At 43.8% G+C, this 23171-nt stretch overlaps 1 protein-coding gene across 1 annotated transcript in view; it reads left to right on the forward strand.

The window, feature by feature from the left end:
• The window catches only part of gmds (GDP-mannose 4,6-dehydratase), a 138363-nt gene that overhangs the window by 94207 nt on the left and 20985 nt on the right, over positions 1-23171 (forward strand). The window contains exons 8-9 of the mRNA XM_079221211.1: positions 11668-11786; positions 12646-12742. Of these exons, the coding sequence (XP_079077337.1) occupies positions 11668-11786; positions 12646-12742 (216 nt within the window). The remainder of the gene's footprint in view (positions 1-11667; positions 11787-12645; positions 12743-23171) is intronic.

The following is a 23171-nucleotide window of genomic DNA, read 5'->3' on the forward strand; positions in this document are numbered from 1 at the left end:
CCTCCAATGTTTTCATCAGCAGCAACGGTAGCTCGTCGGGAGAAGGATGTAGTCGAAAGCCAAATTATGAAAACATACCGAAATTGAAGACGCGAGTCATGGAAAACTCCAACATGATGACATAGTGACCGCTTGAGATATCACAAAATAGTGTGAGAAAAGGTTTTGCCCCAAAATCAACGATGTGTTTTGTATGTGCTGCACATTCTGATGAAGCTGAAGAACTCAGTATTTGAATGAAACCAAAGTCGGTGTAGTTATTTACTCCTTTTTATTTTCCTTTTTTTTATTCTCTCTGACTGAAACCTCAGTTTCGCTAACAAAACTCAGTTTTTACGGTCGAATGCAAACGGGCAGAGAGATTTTCTGCTGTTGACAGAAGATCCAAAGAGTGTGTCCTTTCTGTGTGTTTTACTAATCCCCTAAACAGGCAGATCATATACACTTGTGCTATGGAAATGAAGGAGAAAAAAGAAAAGAAAAAACGTTCCCTCTCGCTGCAGCGAACTCTAATTTTTTGAGTACAATGCTTGGTGTGTGTGATTACTTGGCCCCGTGCTGCCACACCGAGGCCCATCAGACCTCTGCTCAGGCTGGAGTTGGGCAGCGTTGTGTGAGGATGGATGTGGGGTCACTAAGTGATGTGCACTAAGGTGAACATCGCCTTGGGTGTAGCTCTCTGTACAGATATGTCAGTACCAGAAAGCTACCGCTGCCAGCTGCCAAGAAACGGTTCCAGCGTGTAACTAAAACCAGAAATTGTCATAATTCCTGTATTTGTTTTGAGATTAAACAACCGAGATATACTGTATTAATAGTGAGCCTTACTGAGCGCTGCGTTATAGGAGATATTTTGGTGTTCTTGTGAGTACAAGTCCTCAAAATGTCTGTTTCCTTTTATACTGCGTGGACCCGCCAGAAGCAGCACTGTGTGAACCGAATGCTTTTGGACTCGCTACGAATCCCCCATCCGTCTGCGACCTCTCCGGGGTAACGGGCCGTTGTCTGCGAAAGAGCACCCTCCGAGGTCAACCGCCGCTGTGAGGCTCGGCCAGCAGAGCACGGTCGGGGGGGAAAGGGACGGCGCAGAGTTGCGGTCATCTCTGCCGTCAACCCCGACCATGCTACAGCAGCGTGTGCGTGTGTGTGTGTGTGTGTGTGTGTGTGTGTGTGTGTGTGTGTGTGTGTCTGTTCGCGCGTCTGTTCGCTTCGGGATGAAGTCAGACTGTAAATATAGCCTCGTCTGTCTTCGGCCCGACGTCCAGACAGTCTGTCTGACGAGGAAACACGCGGCAGTCTATGACTTTTTTGGTCAAAACGCAACAGGAGAGAGGAGAGCGGGAATGAGTGGAGGAGGAGGAAGAAGAAGAGTGTGTGGGTGTGTGTGTGTGTGGGGAAGGGAGGGAGGGAGTTTAATAATCTCTAAAAATAGGGGGCTCAGTAACCCCCCAAAAAAAAAGAAAAGCTGTTCTGCTAAAAATCACATCTCCATAGCAGCCATTTGGATGATGTGTGCTCCCTGAGGTGGAGCCTGGGAAAGTTAGCTGTGCATACTAGCATGTCACTCTGTGTGTGTGTGTGTGTGTGTGTGTGTGTGTGTGTGTGTGTACACGTCTGTGTGTAAATGTAGAACTAAATTGAATGATTGAGGGTCTTACTTATATTTACGCAGAGTCGAGTTGGAAAGCGGTCTCGTTCGGGCTGAAGGGACCCGGCCTTCCCTGAGTTGGTCTGGTTTGGCCGGGCCGGCTCTGGCCCAATTCGTCCCGGTCTGGTCTGGCCCGCGGTTCTGCCAAATCCACCCCTGCCCTTTACTGACTCACTACAAGACCATGAGGGATTGTAGGATGCAGGCGGACACAGAAAGGGGGGGAAAACAAGCCTTGTCCTTATGAGAAAAGAAGCTGTAGTCCAACATAACGGAGTAAAGCCACATAAAACATGTTGGAGAGGAAAACTCGAGCGATGAAACTCTCTCCTCAGGATCTCCTGGAATGCGAGCCCACCACTCTCCATTTCAGTGCTTTTAATTCACTTAACATGTGGCCCCCTCTGACTGCCTGTTGAAAGGATGCTGGCCTTCATTGTGCTAAACTCAGATCCATTTTATTGTTTTTTCTTTTACGAACTGGCTTTATCTGCACTGGTTTATAATGGATGGCAGGACTTAGTCACTGAGCCTCAGACAGAATGTCTCTGCAGGCCCAATTTGAGAAGCATGTGACCTTTGTGTTGTTATGTTGTTAAGGGCGATTGTGGAGTGTCACAGGAAATACTGTTTAATGCAACATAATTTCATGAAGTAGTCATGATTTTTTATTTTGTTATCCAAAGACCTGCTGTACATATCGTATTGTTATTATAAAACACTTCTGTGGCATCATAGACACCTTCTGAATCCTTTCATCTGCAACAAACAGAGGAATATTTGTTTTTTGTACAACGCACTGCATGCTGTTTTGCAGGCTGCCCCTTTTTTTTTATCTGGGTGCAAAAAATAAAAGCCAAAAAAACAAAAAAGAGCGAGTGCAGTTGAGAAGAGCAGTCTCTGCAGGCCGTGGAGATGAGCGATGGGCTTTTTGGGGGCCAAGGAGATTTGTGCAGTGGATACATGTTCAGTTGGAATTGGATAAGTTATAAGTTATAAAGGTTTAATTTTTTATTTGTCAACATTTGGCCCCAAATATTCATATAGTAGTCTAGTGCATTCACTGTCATACATCCTACGGTAGGCTGTATACAGTATGAAGTATTTTCATTGTTTCTGAAAACAATTATTATTCTATGGAAATTTCAAAAGATTGTATTGGCAGTTTTGCCAATATGTATTTATGTAACAAAAAAATTAATTCAGTTTTTTGTATTATCCTTCGGTAGCCTTTAATACATTCCCCTTTCAATTGAATTAGGATGAAGTATTTATGGTTTAGTTTTGCTGCAAAGTGCTTTGAATCCCTTTTCTGCACTTTTTCAAAGTACGGCGTAAGCAATAATGTTTGTAATACTTTCATAGCCGGTCCGTATGGCACCTTTTATATTTGCTGCAGGCCAAAATAATAACCGAGTTTGGTGAATATTAATATGTTTTTAATCTTTTATTTATTTATTTTAAGAAAAGAAAAAAGGTGTCCAAAGTTAGACACGTTTCTGGATTTAGATTCTGGAAATACCAAATCAAAGGCGTGTGCATAAAAAAACAAACAACAACACTTTGATACTCGATACGGACACATTCTGGTCTGTTCTCAAATAGTTTTGAAGGGCAGTGCCCATCCACAGAAGAGACAAATGATTCTGCAGACTTTTATCAAACTGCCTGCCCGGTCAAAATGTTTGACCTGATACAACATTTCCACAGCGCTGACACACAATCCATGTGATACGCAGTTTAGAGACCCTATGAGGACTTCCATCACCTGGTTTATGAGTTACCATGTACATGTTGTTAAGATTTCAAACACCTTGTCAGCCCTGAGGGTGGGTGGGTGTGTGTGTGTGTGTGTGTGTGTGTGTGTGTGTGTGTGTGTGTGTGTGTGTGTGTGTGTGTGTGTGTGTGTTATGTGACACTCAAGGAACAAAAGGATCATTCGCGAGCACAATTTCTGAGGAAACTGTCAGACGTGTCCATTCTTCTCTAATCCAGTGTTTAGGATTACGCTGCACTGTTGTGGAATGCTGTTCAACACACAGACAGACACACTCACAACATGCGCCCTCGACAAATGGATGTCAATGTAAACTGGTCATGTGACGCGGTGTTGGTCCCGCCTCTTCTGTCTGACAGCGCGGCCGGCTGAACATATTCTACAAAAGTATGAAGCACAAATGACATTGCCCTGCAAAAACATGGACAGTAGTATGATATTATAGATATATATATATATATATCTATATATACATATAGATATATATATATATACACACACACACACACACACACACACAGAGCCCGGTCCTTTGCTGCATGTCATCCCCTCCTTCGCCCCCTTTCCTGTCTTCAGCTGCACTATTGAGGAAAAAGGAAAGAAATCCCCCCCCCAATTTTGCAATTTAGAAAGCAGAAAATTGAGATATGTGTTTTCATATCCCCGTGGAGGTGAACGTAACATTTAAATTCCTTTTAGGGGATGAAAATACGGGAAAAAAAACGGGCTAATGGTGATGAGCTCACTGCGTCGCTCACAATTAGGAATTTTAGGTGACAGTTTTGAAAACAATTATGCTTGCATTTGTCTTTGCCCAGATCCAATTGTGCAGGAGAAGTCACCCTCCATAATTGTTTATTCTGTGTTGTACTATAACCAAACAAAGTGAAAAGAACCACGAGAGATAAATCCGGATTGTTGACGGAAGGAAACGAGCCACTATTGCTGCGGCTGCACTTCACTGGTAGACCAACATTTTGATGTTCCCGTTGGACCACATCATTGTTTTCAGGTATGAAGAATTTAGTGTCGATGGAAGCTGAGAGAAAAATATGTTTTCAAGTCCTTTGCCTGGACATGGTCTTACTTATACTCCTGTATATAATTGGAAATAAATGTGATGTTAAATACGTAAACATCTACAATGGGAGGAGGTTATCTGGCCTCAGTGGGCCTATGTCATTCTGGAGTCGTAATTTCAATACTATTTGCCTAATCTCAGGACAAGATGTCTGCGGATGATTGCCCGTGTATCCGGGAAGTAGTGGCCTTGATGGATGTGGGTCCTAAAAGACCAGCTGATAACACCAACTTGTGACGTATATGAGCGAAACCATGTTTGAGCCCCAGTGTGACGTTGCGTCGTGATGCATGATGTCTCGTATCACGGCGGTGAGTGCAGGCCATTAATCTCATTATCGGGGGTAGGAGGCGGGGCTGGCGGGCCGGAGCCACGTCTGCTCCAAGTCCAGGCTTCCCTCTCTGAACCTCGCCAAAATAAGAGCACTTTTCTTCTTATTTTTCTGGCTTTATTATTCTTGTCTGGCAGCTGTGCTAGCATGTTGTGGAACAGGGCTGAGTACCTCTTGAGCTACTAATGATGTGGAAAAGCCGGCTCTGGTCGACGTCCGTAGTGGGGAAGACATGAACCTGCAGCTTCTCCAAACCTCAGCGCGAGAACATGTTGAGTTCTGTGAGGATACGATGTCTGTGGAAAGAATTCAGATGGACTCAAGTGGCTATAAGTGATAATATACTAAAGGTGGCCAATTAATTTAATTTAGTTTAAACCTTTTTTTTATATCGGCAGGAATTTGTGTGTGTGTGTGTGTGAGTGTGTGAGTGTGAGAAACCCCGGGGTTAATGGCATTAGCAGGCTGTGATTGGGGGCTGATGGCTTTCTGGGACCATAATAGCAGCTCTATTAAGTGTTTACCTTGAGCCATTCCACATGTCAGCTGTAGTCAAGCTGCCAGAGACAGAGGACCGGGGGGCTGCAACCGCCTGGGACGCTGGGAGGGAGGCGGGACAGAGAGCGGGGGGGTCAGTCGGCTGCAGAGGAGGGAGGTCCAGTTAAGTCATTGTGGTTTGGACTGTGGTTTGATGCGTTTTCTATGCCAGAAGAGATCCACCTTGCTGAAGCGTCTTCAAGCAAGAAGACACGTATTTATGTGTGTATTTAGAGAGATGTAGCATGTGGGACGAATTAATCTTCAAGGATTGATAAAGTATGACATTCTGCTACATTCACATTAGCAGATGTTAGGCATAGAAAGCACAGAGTTCAGGGCCTGAAACAGTAGTTTTGCAGCCATCGGTATCACAGTGGTGAGAGAGCTCTGTGTGACCTACACAGAAGTATTCTGAGTCAGCACACTGCCTTTGGTTTGCACCAGGGATTTTCCCGCAGCGTCGTCGCTTTAGTTGTGCTCTATCTGACAGGGGCATATGGAAAGGATTAGATTAAATATAATACACGTTCAGAAAAAAAAGAAAAGAAAGAAGTGGCACTCACCACAACTGAATACTGAGGCCATGAAAACTCGTTCTGTATTAAAGTCACTGTTTCTGTTCTGAGTTGCTACTTTTCTTTTTCAAGTAATTAGGATTTTTCTGTGACTGCCGTTTAACATGATTTTTTTTATGATGATAGTACTACTAAGGAGATATAAAAGCTAGACAGGAATGTTCTTGAAAGCCAGCGGCTTCAGCAGATGGCAGCTAGGGATTGGGTTTGATAGCATTTCATCGTGTATTTTAATTTCTTAGGTGATTTTTGATTTCCTTATCCGAGTTTCATGTTTTATGGCTTTTTATGTTTTGGGAATATGTTGGAAATGAGTGCCGTCACTTTATCATCGTATTCCTTTGATGTATGTAATTCTGTAGAATAATAATCAAATCCACAAACAACAAAACTAAAGAGAACGATGGATATACTACCAAAAAATGTCTCAGGTTTTACAAGATGTAAAGTCTGGATAATCTTCTAGCAATGGTATGAATATTTTTCTATAATACTTACAATATATATAATGAGTGATCTCAAAGCATTATTCTCAAATATAGGCGGAAATGTATTTTTGACTAATTAAGGATCTGACAGAAGATTTAAAAAATTCTGCAAATCCGAATCTAACCGATCTAAAAATGCAAGTTTCTTCTATTTGAATGTTCTGCTCAATGTTCGTCAAACTGACAAAGATGACACAGAGATGTTAAGATAAGTACATATTTTAAAACACTCATCAGAAACCTACAATGTCACAGACATTAGTATATCATGTTTTTCTACAGCCTCTGAACAAAACAGAGCATTTGAACTTTGGCCAGCAGGTTTCCCCTCGTGTGTGTCAGAGTATAATTCAGGTAAAGGTTGCGGGTGGTTGCAGGGGTCAGTGTCTGTCTCTGAGCCGGAGTCGAGTGTGGCGTGCGTGATGGGGGTCATCCTGTGGCCATGTGAACAGGAAGGTGCTGGTTCAGTGTGAAGGGCTGAACCTCTGAGCTGTTTATCAGATAGCTAATGAAGCAGAGCAATCCTGAGAGAGACGCAGGGAGGAGGAGGAGGAGGAGGAGGGGAAGAGAAAGGGGCCTAAAGGTAAAAGGAGGAAGAGAAAGAAGGGTGGGCTGATGTAAAAGAGAGTGAGAGAAAAGATGAGTTCAATGTGGGAATACCCACAGTGGAGCCAGCACTCTCCCACTTAGCTGTTATTAGAGGAGGAATGCGCCGCAGTCTCCCTTGATTTCACTGAGCTTTATTCCCACTACCAACGAGCAGAAAAGAACACATCGTATTATTTATCACATTTCCTGGTTGAAAATCAGCAGAGGCCACATCACTCAGCTCCGGCCGTAAACATTTTCTCTGGCTGCGAGGGAAGCCAAGCTGCGTTCCCAACTCCCATCATCGAGGCCGTCCAGTTTACTGCGGGCCACGCATTCATCAGCGGGGTCCGCAATGCAGGAGAAAAGGGGAACAGCCTGCTTCATTACAAGTTCAAATAATCAGCCAGTCAAGATGATCAAAACAGTTTAAACAGTGTAGATGTCCGCGTTTGATATTTCTCAGATTCCACTGATAATTAATCCTGCTCATATTGAGAAGGAAAAGGTCCGGTTATTGTAAACCGGCTTGATGTGACTCAGCCTCTGATTACATTCTCAGGCTAGATCTATGATCTGTACTGTTTATGATTTCTTAAATATTATGTTGTAATGTGTCAGGCTGCAAGTAAGGATTATTTGTAATATTGATTTATTTTTTTTGTAATAATTTGTTCCCAAAAAATTATTTTCTCTGGCCAAAAACCCGAAACCAAAATATATTCCATTTACAATGACTTTCCATAGGTTTTTTTTTTTCCCCGTCTCCTTAAATGTTCCCTGTGTAGTTTCAGAACTCACGTAGCGCTATGGAGCCGAGCGGTTTTGTTGATCTTGTGCACATGCTAGGATGTACAGGATATTGTAAAAATCAACCTACGGAGCCCAAAATGTGGGAACACTTGGGAGCGCAGATTCTGATAGCGCTCCGGTCGTGGAAAAATTGAACATGCTTCGTTTCATTTGTTGGGCTGTCAGTTCTACACCGCGGTGCTATTATTGGCTCATGCAGCCGTGTGAGAATCTGGTGTGTTCATCAGAGGCCGGAGGGTGAGGGGTCAGGCTCAGGGGAGCCATCAGCGCTGAGCGGTCAGTTAACCCTGAACGATCCTGATAGAATGGCCTCTCCCACCCGAGGAGGAGCATGTGTGTGTGTGTGTGTGTGTGTGTGTGTGTGTGTGTGTGTGTGTGTGTGTGTGTGTGTGTTGCAGAGCAGGCATGCATTTTTTACAATACCACAATCGGTGCATACAGTAGCTGAGATGAATGTCACAACATACCTGGATCTGTCAGTACCTCTGATTGACATTTTGGCCCCAGAGCAAGTTATCTTTCCCATGAAACTTGGAAATAATTGTGAAATAATTCTGAGGCTGATTTTTATCAAAACAATTCCCTTTTTTGACGTTTAATTGCTAAAATATTTGTGTTATTGAAGCTGCAGCACATTATAATATTCATCCCAAAAGTTTTACTGCAGCAAAAATACAATTTTTTTTTTTTTTTTGTTTTTTTTACAATTTTGGGTCGTGACCGAAAGAATGAGATCTCGGATACAAGCGGCTGAAATGAGCTTCCTCCGCAGGGTGGCCGGGCTCACCCTTAGAGATAGGGTAAGGAGCTCGGACATCAGGAGGGAGCTTGGAGTCGAGCCGCTGCTCCTTCGTGTCGAAAGGAGTCAGCTGAGGTGGTTCGGGCATCGAGTCAGGATGCCTCCTGGACGCCTCCCATTAGAGGTTTTCCAGGCACGTCCAACTGGTAGGAGACCCCGGGGAAGACCAGGGACACGCTGGAGGGATTATATCTCCCGGCTGGCCTTGGAACGCCTCGGGGTCCCCCAGAATGAGCTGGAAAGTGTTGCGGGTGAGAGGGAAGCCTGGGTCAGCCTGCTGAACCTGCTGCCACCGCGCCCCGACCCCGGATAAGCGGCTGATAATGGATGGATGGATGAAACGTGGCATCAATATGCACATGTTTTTTTCTGTTTTTCATAGACAATACATTTGAAAATATAAGAAGATTGCCATTAAATGTAACAAAAATATTCCTGCTCCCTTTGTCACGCCAACACGTTAAGTGTGAACTTTGCACGCAATGTGTCTATTGGCCACAGTTCCATGGGGAAAAAAAATGCTGTGCGTTCAAAACGTCCTCATTGCCCAAACTCCGTGGTTCATGAGAAGGTAACTCATGTATATTCATGGGGCTCATAGCATTAATGATAATATTTTGGCGACACCTGACATCTCCTCTTGCACCTCATGGGCAGTTTGCTGTGTAATTTAGTGAACACATGCATGCTCTCCAGTGGATAAACCCTTCGTAGAATCCGTCCAATGCGTTTGTTTTTTGCCATGTGAGCGACATTGAAGCTTGTATGCACTGCAACTGGGAGTTGTTTTTCTTTCTTTTTTTTTTGCAAAAGACACACCTATGAGTACTACTGCAGAGCGAACCCATAATCTGCTAAATGTGCAGAGGGAGACAGCCAGTCTCTGCTCTGTCCAACTGTATCACATAAAACATCCTGATGCGGCTGGATGCAACACATACACACACATGGAAAACACACACGCACTGCGCAATGCAAAACCAAGTAGAGCACATAAACTGCGCTGATGTGGTCCTCTGAGAGCGAGACATGCAAAGTGTTTAAGTAGCCTCTGTAGAGACGGAGAGAGGAAACAGTAGTTTTCCGTACAACAGAAAAGGTGAAAGGGGAGACTTTCCTTCATTGAGTTTTGGAGTTTTAATGTTAACCCTAACGTCCGTAAGCACCTGTTGAGTTTATCTCTGAATCAAGTCAGCTCACTAAATCTATTTCTTATTTGACCATTCCTTTTTTGACCTTTTTATAATATTTCAAACCGAAAAGCATGCGCAAAAACGTTGGTACTTTATGTCGACATGTGTTGTGCACCAAGGATTCCCAATGTCAGTTACTGAGACCACAAGGCGCTGGGACTGTGTCACAATAAAAGCGTTAGGACGAGTCAAGTTTCATGTTTATTGTTTCATGATTATGAGTTATGGACTCATTTTTGCTTGATATTAAAAAGGTAGTACTGAGCAGCTGGAATATGTTGACACTTCCAGTTAAAATCATCTGAAAAAAACTTTTGATTTTAACACACGTTGGTTTCTTGTCGCTGTTCTTGGAGCTCAAATAGTTTACCCAGAATCCGAACCAGAAAATATGAGCATTTGTCCCTCTGTCTGTCTGTCCCTCTGTCTGACTGTTCCTCTGTCTGTCTGTCCCTCTGTCTGACTGTTCCTCTGTCTGTCTGTCCCTCTGTCTGTCTGTTCCTCTGTCTGTCTGTCCCTCTGTCTGTCTGTTCCTCTGTCTGTCTGTCTGTCCCTCTGTCTGTCTGTCCCTCTGTCTGTCTGTTCCTCTGTCTGTCTGTCCCTCTGTCTGTCTGTCCCTCTGTCTGACTGTTCCTCTGTCTGTCTGTCTGTCCCTCTGTCTGACTGTTCCTCTGTCTGTCTTTCTGACTGTTCCTCTGTCTGTCTGTCCCTCTGTCTGCCTGTCCCTCTGTCTGTCTGTCCCTCTGTCTGTCCCTCTGTCTGTCTGTCTGTCCCTCTGTCTGACTGTTCCTCTGTCTGTCTGTCTGTCCCTCTGTCTGACTGCTCCTCTGTCTGTCTGTCCCTCTGTCTGACTGTCTGTGTCTGACTGACTGTCTGTCTCTCTGTCTGTCTTTTTGTTCCCTACGAGGCTCCACTAATCAGGTTAGACGTGCCAGAGGCACGATTTGTTTGCGTCAAGTTTCATGATTATGAGTTATGGACTCATTTTGCTTGAGATATTAAAGGGACACTGAACAGCTGGAATGTTGTGACACTTTCAACACAAATCCAGTGAAAATATGCTGGAAAAAAGCTTTTGATTTTAACACACGTTGGTTTCTTGTCGCTGTTTTTGGAGCTCAAATAGTTTACCCAGAATCCAAACCAGAAAATATGAGCATTTGTCCCTCTGTCTGTCTGTCTGTCTGTCTGTCTGTCTGTCTGTCTGTCTGTCTGTCTGTCTGTCTGTCTGTCTGTCTGTTCCCTCCGAGGCTCCTCTAATCAGGCTAGACGTGCCAGCAGGTCAGCAGCTCTGACCTGCTGGCTCTGGTTCACCATAAATATTATGGAACCAAGAACAGACACCCTCGCTGTCTGTTTTAATATAGCGCTGGGTCCATTAAGGGATTCAGACTTCAGCTTTCACTGGGGTATATAGGCTAATGATAATACTGCCTGCCTCCACCGGGCAGATAGAAGTACAAGCCACAACTTGATGCTGCTCTATTTTTCTTCCTGGAAGTTGGAACTCTTCTATTAACTGTTGGTGTCATTCAAAACGGTTGGATCATGTCAGTTGTGTTTGTGCGCATAGGTGTGAACACAACTGTGTGTGCTTTGTGTGTGTGCCAGCAACACAGTGGGCCTGCGGGAGCCCTCTGTCCTCCTTTCCCACGGTATTCGTCCCATGAGCCCCTTGCAGTGACGTCAGGACAGAGGTACGGGGCGAACGCCTCGCTCAGAGGTCGCAGGTTCACTTCCTGTCTGTCAGGACCGAGCTGGGCAGGGTCCAGGCTTTATGATCGCTCAGTGGTTTAACCTCTCTGTCTCTGTCCTGTCTCTCTGTCTCTTTCAGGCTATGTGGCTGATGCTGCAAGAGGAGCAGCCAGAGGATTACGTCATAGCGACGGGGGAGGTGCACAGTGTGAGGGAGTTTGTGGAGAAGGCCTTCGTGCACGTGGGGAAGACCATTGTGTGAGTGCCCGCAGATACACGTACACAATACTGTTTCAGACATACGCGTACATGTTTTGGCTTCAACACATTTACGAGCTGATTTGAATCATGACACATTAACCCTCAGGTCACAGTATGAACTCAGACATACTCAATCCAGAATGTGTGTCCTCTGTGATGAATGACTGATTCATAATTATAGTTTCTTATTCAAAAGTAAGTGAAATGACCGTTCAAAAATGACATTATGTATGACGAGGCAGGAAAACGTTTACAGCTAAATGCTTCTAACAGAAAGGAAATGAATGTCTTACTTTATAAGTCAAAGTCAAAAGTCAAAATCAGCTTTATTATCAATTATTCAACGTACAGAAGAGGTGAACATATAAAGTGAATACAAATAATAATAATGAAGTGCAAATATAGATTTTTTTAAACATAAAACATTGAGACAACATATATATTAAGAAGAAAAAAAGCTATGCTTTGGTACTTCACCACCCGAGTTCATTATTCTATGAAATGAATTATACAATTATTGAGAGAATGTATTGTGTGATGTATAGATTCTGCAATGTAACAGGTGCCATGTCTGAAAGAGGCTGTATTTTGGAAAGTTCCTCGAAATCTCCTCTTCAGTGCCACCTCTCATTCACCTCACCTGTGTCCTGGAAGGCACTGACATGTGGGTGAAGGTGTCAGTGTGTGTGACTGCTGTGTTGATTTAAAAAAGAAAGAAGAAAAGGTGGCATGTTTTGTCTGCACGAGACGTTAAAGAAACAAACCGCACAAGAAATAATAAGGGACACCGAGGAAAGCACAGCTGAACCTTCCAGTGGGGAAACGCTCCCTCCTGATAACATGCGTGTCTTTCCAGGTGGGAGGGAAAGGATGAGAGTGAGATTGGCCGTTGCCAGGAGACTGGAGTGGTCCATGTAAAGGTGGACCCAAAATTCTTCCGTCCTACTGAAGTGGTAAGTCAAATTCTTCCGAATGTTTTGTGTCCTAGTCAATGTTTGTTGTTGTTGTTGACTCTAGTGAGCCCACTCACTTACAGACCACCATGATCTTCACACTTTATGCTTTCCTTTGTCAATTTGTAGGAACTGAAAACATTATTCCTCATGAACCATACTGGTGGTTTTGCATGTTTTATCCATATGTTATACTTTATTATTATTATTTATTGATGATCTCTTGCTTGCTGTGCCGTTTATCAGGCGGACTAGCAGACCTTATCAACAAACTACACCAATGTGCAAATCACACAGTTAAATATAATTTGTGAAACATATTTCCTGTTCTATGTACCTGACCTTAACATGAATGTTACATGCTTTCTCTGCATGTATCTGATTGCCGGTCATTGTGTCTGGGACCGTGCACTTATCAGCTGTAACGGGTCCAGCTGACAGCCTCGGACCGCTTTATTGTATGCTTTTAAACAATCCACTCCGCCTCTTCAAGAGTAATGTAGGCTGCATCCTGCCAGTTGGTGCTGAATGGCAATGTTGACGATTTCTACTTTAATAGCGAAGGCGTGTGTTGGATTGCAGCTGGCGAGGTCAGTTCTGCGGAAAGAGAAGCTGCTTTGAAAGCACTGGAGAAAGAGTGCCGTCTGGCTCTCTTTTATCAGCTTGCGCATGGACAGGTGTGCTTGTACCCGAGTTTACAACGGCGGTGAGCATCCAAACCCAAAAGAAACGAGCCAGCATTGTATCCCTCCATCTCTCCCGAGGCGTGAAGTGTCTCTGATATTTGGGAGGTCTTTCTCTCATCGCCGTGGCCCAGGGGTATTGTGGCTGCTCCCCTGGGGCCGGTGTAGAGTTACCCAGGGGTGTTGTGGCCGAGATTAGCTGTCAGGAGCTCCCCTCTGCTGAGCTTTGGCCCAGCGAGATTAGAGCTGAGATCCAGTTGAGTGATGGCGGAGGATTAGCGAGGAGGCCCCGCTGACTGACTGCTGAGGCGATGGAAGCGCCGGTCACACACCTGGGCCTGTGTTCTTTGTGCTTGTCGGCTCATACATTGAAGGTCTTAACCAAGAATCCACACTGAAAACTACTCCAGACACTGGTCCAATGGTGATTTATCAGCAAAGATATTCGTTTGGTGTCTTTCATGAGAGCTTTTCTGATACAAGGACTTAATGGACAATACAATGTTACCTGCGGATGCCTATCTGACATAATTATGCAACCCAGTACATCAATAAAGCTGAAACGAGTTGCAACATCCGCTTCCAGACAGCTTTCAAAGGTTTCACAGAAAGGAGGACACAAAATGGTCTCTGTTGAGATTTATGGTGAATTTTGAGAGATGCCAAATGTCCTATTTCAACAATATTTTATCGATTTTAAAAGACCAGAACAAATGAAACCCCCGTACATTGTCAGCAAGCCAATACAATAGCCTCACTGCTGGCGTGTTGTGCTGTTTATCCAAGATGCCGCTCCTCCATATGGTCAGACTAAGTGTTGTCTGCAGCCACACCTGGTAGACGGATGCATGAAAAGAAGATGAAATGGTTTAAAAGAGAATGAATGATTCCTGCACATTCACTGGAGCACTTAGTTTGTTCAAGCTTTAATATTGCTGTCAAGGTGTGACGTCTTATTATTTTTCCCCAACAAACCAAAAGGCCTTGAATTTACAGTGGGGAAAAAAAACTGTCGAAAGCAGAGTTCACATTTAAGAACCTGGAACCAGCAAATGTTTTTTTTATTTTGTATTAAATCAAACGTTAAATAATTTTTTTTTGAAGCTGTACTTCTAGCATGTCTTGATTTGCACTTCACTTTCCCAGGTTTCAGTGAATTAGCTCGGACCACCAGCAGGTTTGGGCTGCATTGCCTGGAACATGTGTCGCTCGGAGGGAACAGGGGGTAAAGAGTGCAGGGATAACGAGAGCGAAACGGTTCAATTACAGCAGCCGATTTCTCTGCTCTGTCTCACTGTCTCTTTATTTCTGTGGTTGGGGTTAAAGAGACTGAAGAGTGTTTAACCTCTGACCCCTTCAGACAGGAAGTGACTGACACCGGGCTCACAGCTCAGCATTGTGGCTCTCCTGAAGTGGAAATACCTGTCATCAAGTGCGTGCGTGTGCGTGTCTATGTGTGCGTGTGCATGTATATGCATGCGTGTGTGTGTGTGTGTGTGTAGGTGTGTGTGAGTGTGAGTAAACTGGATTCTTAATGCACACTTTTGGCCTGGTGTTTGTCGTTTTGGTGCAAGAAAATGTGCATCTGTGTGTGTGGCTGTACGTAAGTAGAGTGAGTCCTCAGGCTGTGTGCTAATATATATGTACTTCATCATTATCCCTGTCAGTGTGTGTGTTTGACATGAGCTCATTTATCTCCCCAGCCCCTTGGGACAGGGTTGATCAACCCGGGCGGGGCTAGGGGGGTTAAATATGCAGGTGTGCTTCACATGTGGTGCGTGTGTGTGTGTGTGTGTGTGTGTGTTTCCCCCGCGTATAACCGTGCACTTGTCTTGTGTTTATTTGGGAAACAAAAGCTGCAGAGGTGACGGCGCATTTGCCTCTGTGGTTGTGGAAGTTGTTTACTGGATGCAAAACATGCTCATTACGTTGAAAAAATAAATAAACCACAGCCATTTTCTGCAGAACGCACACAAGGGAAAGCAAAGGACGTTGGTTTTGACGCTGTCGGGGTTGTTGCGAATGCAGTAAACTGCTCCAACTGTCATGCCTGCTGTTGGTGCCTTGAATTGGCTTCACAGAGCTGTCACTCACACTTGTCAGCCTGTGGGTTTCTGCCAGCACTGAGGTTTGGCTCAGGTGAGCAGTCTCTGCCTGAGCTTAGCAAAGGTGTGCCGGGGTGTATTGTGCTCTAATACTTGATTACGTGATTAGTTTTGGTTGCCAGGTGGCATGTGGTGCCATGGCCGTAGATATATTTCTAGTGTGATCAGATGGTTTCCTTCGTCTGGTTCTCACGGTTGTGTTTACACCTTGTTGAGAGATTTACAAGACTGGAACTCCAGCAATGCTAAGATTGACAGTAGGTATGTGAATTAGAATAGCGTGGTCCTGAGCTTGAGGTTGTGTACGTGAGTATGTTGTTCTTTCTGTGTTTTTTTTCTATTGCAAGACGAGAGACGATACATCAACATTAAGTCAAGACAGTGAATGCAGGCCAGCTAATGTCATGTAGCAGTGTATGGGAGAACAGACTGGTGTAAATACATACATAAATGACAGGCAAATGACATAAATTGGCATCATTTTTTCTACATTGGAAGTCAGGAACGGCATATGCCAATTATAAGAAAAGGCATTTATAGGGGCACTGCAGTCATTTTGTATTGCACCGAACATGAAGTTGGATTTATTAGTCAGATTAAAAAAAAAGAAGGATCCAAACTGTTGCGTTAGAGGCCAACATGTGCTCACTTGTAATCCCTATGTGTCAAACATTCTGAATCCTACACTAAAGTCTGACAGTGTGAGCCCCTCCTCAGACAAAAGTAGAGTCCAAACTACAACTCCCAACATTCCTGGTGCTGTTGGAACTGTTCCCATCTAAACTATATCATAAACCTTTTATTTATCTGTGTGAATATCTCCACACTGGGTCTTTAGTAACTTGGGGTGCAACCCCTTATGAGACCTCTGGTGCCTTGAGGTTCACCCTCAGTCACCACTCATGCTTTCATTAGCTCGCACTTCTTTGCAAATCATACACTGAGGCCATTGTGAGTCACTCGAGGCAGTCCGAGTAAACACCGCTCGATGTACTGTGTCTTATATTTCTTTTTGGTTTAGCTCCTGTAGTTTCGAGCTGCAGTCAAACGTCACTTCACTGCTTCAGGTACCTGAATGGTACTCTCTGCTTTTTCCTGTCAAAGGTACCGTCTCCTCTGGAACTCTCTCCCCCAGCACCTCAGACCTTCTCCGTCTCTCGCCACTTTCAAAACAGCACTTACAACCCATTTATTTAAATCTGCTTTTAACCTGTGATACTAGTATTTTTTTATTGCTGCCTCTATTGTTTGTCATTGCCATGTAAAGTGCCTTGGGGTACCTTTTTAAAGTGCTATATAAGTCAAATGTATTATTAATGAGCTTTGTTTCACAACCGCTGCTGCTGTTGACGTGTTGGTGAGCCTCCCAGTCTACAAACTTCTGCTACAATACAAAATGACAACAAGCATGTGATGCTTTTCAATCCACATGTCGCTGGTTTGTAACGCTGGTATTGCACAAAAATGTCTCCCAAGAAAAGCCGCGATAACCCTGATGACATCACTATGACTTCATCGGGGCCATTTTATTTTCTGGACTTGTCAAAGCTCCATCAGAGCCACATCACATCAGCCACCTTAAAAAATATCTCCTTACTGTAGTTTGCTACTTATGAACTTGTGAAATTTCAGATTACCAATCACGACAAATCAAGTTGTAAATACTTCAGCAAAAGTGGACTCTTTTTGTCAGCACAATAAACATTCGAGAAGGCATTTGACAGATAATCTCACAAAAAATCTAGAATTACAATTAAGTGTTTAAATGGTGTTTCTTTTAAATGTCATTCTCGTTTCCCTTCAATACTCCCAATGACATAATGTATCCAATACAGAAGTCTGATTTGGCCCGAGCATATGAAGCCAAATGGAGAAGGCATGCTCAGTTCATTGGAGAGTTCCCCAATAATTTCTGTCACATGATAGATGATGTGTCATGATTGATGATGTACTTTTGTTTAAACTTCAACCCTGAAATATTTATTGCAGATCCGAATTTGTCCCAGTTAGCTTTGGAAGCACTCATACAGACTAAGTGTTGGACTGCGGCGATTACGTTTGCGCACAAGTTGGTACGTGCATGTATTTGCATTGGTGTGTGTCTACGTGCATGCACACACTCGCGCGTGTCCGCGTTAACGCGGCCCTGCTGCCATACTTCCAAGTTCATGTGTCGCTGCAGGGGACTGACTGCTGCGAGTTGAGTGACAGCGCTGTGGTTTGCGTCCGACCTCTCGTGCAGAGGAGGAGGAGATGGGGTGATGAATGGGAAGTTGTCTCTCCATCTGTCTTTATCGCTCTCGGTCCCATCAGGGTTTCGCAGAACTCCTCGCCCTTTTGCACTTAATGTCTGCGTCTCAGTCACGGCGACGCAACTAGCATTTAGCATTGGTCGGCAACACTGGAATGCCCTTCCGGGCGAGATTATCCTCCTGTCAGAAAAAGCTGAGAGACAGTTGCCCCCTTTATCACCTATACCACCTACACACTCTGTAGAGACCAGAATTAAAAATGTTATTTTCCCATCGGACAGCCACGACTCGCGTAATTGTCGGGTTGGAAACTAATAATATTGTTCTTGTTTTGATCATTTTTTAAGAAAGTTAGATTTACATTGTTATTATTTAATCTTGTTTTACTTAATCAGGGTTAATTACAGTTTAAAAAAAAATATGAAAATAGTTGGAAATGCACATCATTAGCTCCCAAGGCCCAATGTGACATCTTCAAATGAGAAGTTTGAGAAATGACTCCAAAGATTAATCGATTGTCAAAATTGTTATTCTTTAATTTTCCACCAGTCAGTTAATTAATGACACGCAGGATCATTACACTGTTATCACTGCGGTTCACAGTGGCATGAGTCGGAGGCAGTTGATTGACAGCGAGGAATCACCGTCAGAAGTTCCCATGTATCAGAAACGGCGAGATGTAGATCGGTCGTGCTTCGAGTCACGTAGCAGCATTCATCGACAGTGCAGTCATCGATCATCCTTTTGTCTTAAACATGCAAGTTTATTCTTGTGCGGCACAAACAAGGGTGAAAAGCGGCTGCGCTGCATACCATCGGCCCGTGTGAGTGTGGAGCGTGTGCGGCATGGCATGCACATGAGCGGACGCGCCATATTACACACTTTTCAGGATGAGTTTTCTTTTTGTTGCAAAATTTCTTCGAAAAGCAAACGGCCCGAATGCATGAAGGAAAGAGATCTTACAGCGTGGCAGAAACTATAGCATGAAATGCTAATTGTGGGTTGTAAGAAGTTGCCAGGCCTGTTTTTTTTTTCCTATGTCGACTGCAGGTAAGAATCAAAAGCTCCCACATCGGCCCCTAACAATAGCCCTGTTGACACGCCACACCTTCGCACCTGTCAACCGTCTGTCCGTAAGTGCACGTGCACGTGGGAAAGTCTCGATTCTAAACTTCCTTCTCGCTTCTTTTAGCTGTATCGCTTCATTCCAGCAGCGAGGCGTGCGTCACCAATTCACTCCGCTGCATATTCTTCTACCTCCTCAGTCCTGTCGTCATCGGATGAGGAGCGCAGACAATAGTTCCAGTGATCCAGCGGAATAAAGACGACGGGTGTTGTGGAAAACCTTTATAACTAATCTGTCGAGGTCATCGACGCGACAAAGACATACCTGACTGATCTGGTTTCCTAATTCTGTCGACCTTTTATTGAGGCTTAAAGGACAATTCCACCCTGGAAGATATCATCGGTGTGTGATGTTGAATGCATTCCTTGTGGCTTTGTGATGAAGTGTTGCAACCTGCCTTTGCTACTTCAGCTAGTGACCTCGTGAGTCTCACAGTCTTGCAGACGATGCGTGAACTGAGCAAAGCTGGACACCAGAACCAAAACCTTGTTTAGCAAGCAGCGGGTTATTGAAAACCTAAATTAGAGCCGTCACAGAGTGGGTACGGGGCCCTGAGCCCTGACCGTGCATGAGCAGGAACAACGTTTCTATGCAATTAGCTAGTCTGGGCTCACGTTGAAGTTGAATGGCTCATTGTCATACAGGTCGAAATTGGATGCATTGTGCTAAAATATTTAAAACTAAAACAATAAACATGACAGCTGCATGTATCCACACACACCCAAAACACAAATGTGCACACTTTAAATAGCAGTATGAATACCGTAATGCACTCATTGTCTCAGTTCCATCCCTCTGTGCTATTTATAACAAAGAAATGTAAGACTTGTAATATTGATATTATATAAGACCTGCCTCCAAAATGACAACAGATAACCTGTGACTATGACAAGATCCCTCTGTTTTACAGTGGATTTCTCGCTGTATTGTTGCTAAATGTTTGTGTAAAATGATGAAAAGCTACAGAAGAAAAGCTCTTTTCATCCTGATCTGATATTCAGTACTTATATTTTTAGCTACTCTGCGAGACTGAACTGTAGCTGCACTTTCTTTGTCCAGGTATTCAGAGGACCAAGAAAATGTAAAAGTGTGTCTGAGCAAAACTCTTTTCCATTGTTACAAACGCATGTTTTACAGCCAGACGTTGCTAAAACCCACAAAAACGTTGTTTTATTTAACTTTTAGTCAAGGACTCGAGAGACATAAACCATGGCAGATGAAACTGTGTATAAAATGGCGTGTGTACGAAATTACATAACGACTTGAACATTTCCAAATGATGTTATGGTGCAGCCATGAAAACATGGTGGTTTCAATAATTCATTGAGGGTAAGCATCATAGTTTCAATGAAGTGTTGCAACTAGCAGAGACATAATATACATGATGTTGAATATATGTGATGTTGGAAAAGAGCTGTATTTTCTCGCGTCAAGGCTGCTTAAGAAATAAAGAAATTCAAGGGGGAAAATCTGAGTTCAAGAGTTTAAAGCCACATGATATATGTAGCAGGTCTAGGTGGAACCAGGCTGAACAAATGGGCAGTATTGTTTAACCCAGATCCCCCGTTACCCCTGAATATACACCAAAGAAAAACACACCTTAGTTTCATTACTCAGTTCAAGAAAAAGAAGAAGAAAAAAACAGATAGCAACCTGGTAGAGTGTAATTGTGTATTTCTCCTTTTAAATAACTCAAATAATAAAATGTATATGTTACATTGTAGCTGTGGGATTATGTAATCCATTGCTTAATGGCGTTGGAACAACAAAGCAGCGGAGGAACGGCATGCGTATAAACGTGTGATTGGTTGTATTGCTCCATCTCTCTCTCACTACAAGCTCAAGTGGAGCAGATACAGGTTGACACAGTAGTGATGGAAGGAATACAATTACATAGTAATATTAATTTGTAGAGCATTATTCAAAAACACAGTTACAAAGTGCTCATTTGTAAAGCATTTAAAAACCAACAGCATGAACACACCAATAAACTAGACCAAATGAAAGATGAAGCAAGGTAAATAAGTAAACTAAATATTTCATCAAAAGCGAGGTATGATCAAGATGAACTACAGTATTTTGTACAAGGTGTTCTTTGCCAGTCTTCTTTGGAAAGTAAAACATTTGTTAGCCGTTCCAAATGGTGACAGTCAAAGGTGAGGAGAAAAGCCAACCACGGAGTCGCTATAGTCATTCAAATGGTGACTAACGCCTCACACTTTTGGGCAATCTTTTCACAGTCCTATGCCAAAAAGGAGGTTTTGGAGGAGGGGCTACAGACGCGGTCGGACCAATGCGACAAGCACTTTGTTGAAGCAGAGTGACACCTTTTATAGCCAGAATGGTGTCTTTTGTAGCGGCAGACAGGAGGTGCTCGGTTCGTAGGCCTCGTTGAAGAAACAGAGCTGGTGTTGGGTTTCATTTGACTCCATGCTGGCGGTCCAGACCTCATAAATCTAGTCCCAGAATCCTTGTAGTGCTGTCTCCACACACACAGAATGAGTTTTACAGTTTCTTTGATTGGAGGAGGACGAGCTCTGCTGTAGTTGCTGTCTAGTGAGTTAGTTTTTTAACAGATATTGTATAACACGACTTGAATCCACACCGTTTACTGCGTTTACTTTCTCAACTTTCTAGGACGTAGTAGCACCACTGGTGGACAGCTCATGTACGATTGCAGCCACCACGGTGTCAGATCCCGCTGTGGAGAAAATTATTTATCCTAACAATGAGAAAAACAGGTATGGCCCCACACACACGCACAAGTGTGTGTGTGTGCTGCTGACATAATGGTTCCTGGCAGGCAGTAACTCATACACTTCTGTGCCCCAGAGACGATTTTAACAGTTGGCCTGCTTTGTTGCGTATTATCTGCTGTTTAATGAAGCCTGAAATATCATGGCTTTTTTCTGGGTTTCCCAGTAGTCGGTTGGACTGCTCTTCAGCCAGTTGAGATGTCAAAGCAAAAGATGCTCTTCAGCCAATCAGCTGTTTTATATTCTACATTTTTATAACGTGGGTCTTATTTTCATTCTTGTGACCCTCATTCCTTTGGGTTAATATAACATTATAGCCACCAGGTTGATTATAGAGATACAGCTCCATAGCACTGTGAGACAAAGCTCTACAATAAAGAACAGTCAAACTGCCCCCTTAAAGTCCATGTCTACAGAACGACACAGGCAATAAACTTGAACATATCTGATCTCAAAAGCACATTGCGGTCATAAAAACAGCTGAAGAGAAGCATTAGCCTGAAACGTCCCTGCATTGATATATCAGTCCATTGGAGTTACTTCTTGCTGATGATTTCTGGGTAATTTATTTTAACTTGTTGGCTACTTGTAGATGGCACAGTTTTTGTCGAATTGAAGTTTTGGGACGGTCTGCCGTCACTCTTTACTACAAACGAGAAGTTTAGTGATACTCTATGCACTCGCTCCTTAAACGCTATTTTAGCAATCAAAATTATTAACCACAGTATTATCATAACCAGAAGAAAATATGGACAGCAATGACACTGTATTGCATTTTCCTCTTCAGGGACTATTTGGCTTTTATTACAAGGTTGTCATAAAACCAGACGGAGTCAAGGACCTACCAAGATCTCGTGGCTTGCTGATACAGTAAGGCTGTAGACGGAGGTATTCACCTTTTTATCGTGCAGTCGCATATGGATGTGGACAATGTGGGCCTGTCTGGTCGGTCGGTATGGGATAGGGAGGAATGAGCAGCTATTATTATCCTGCTTTATGTCTCTGGCAGTGCAGTGGTGTCAGTCAGAGGCCGGCGGTGGAAGCCAGGGGCCAGTTAGGACTGCTGGCTCTCTGAAGGTGCTTCATCTCGGGGCCGAGGCAGCGGGACCTCTCACTGAACCGCAGCCCTTTGGAGGGAAGCGCTGAGGCAGCAAAGTCAGCTCATTTCACTGGGCGGAGTTCCTATACAGTACTATAGGTCTTAAAACAAAAAGAGGTGGCAGTCGGCCTCTGTGACTTTTATAACCACGCGGAACATCGTCCCAAAGCTCAGATTCACACGTCATTGTCCATTATGTTGTTTTATCCCACTCTTGCTTCTCAGCCGCAGTACTTAGCACCAGCATCTGTGATCAATTTGTGCGATTTATGTGTCAGGAATTAGTCTGTGTTTTAAAAGGAGCACTTTTGTGTGCGTGTGTGTGTGTGTGTGTGTGTGTGCGCGGTTCACCGTGTCGTATTGGGTGTTGGCGAACAGACTGAGCTCCAGGATTCCTCAGATTCCTCT

This window comes from Taurulus bubalis (assembly GCF_910589615.1).
Source record: "Taurulus bubalis genome assembly, chromosome: 7".
Lineage (NCBI taxonomy): Eukaryota > Metazoa > Chordata > Actinopteri > Perciformes > Cottidae > Taurulus > Taurulus bubalis.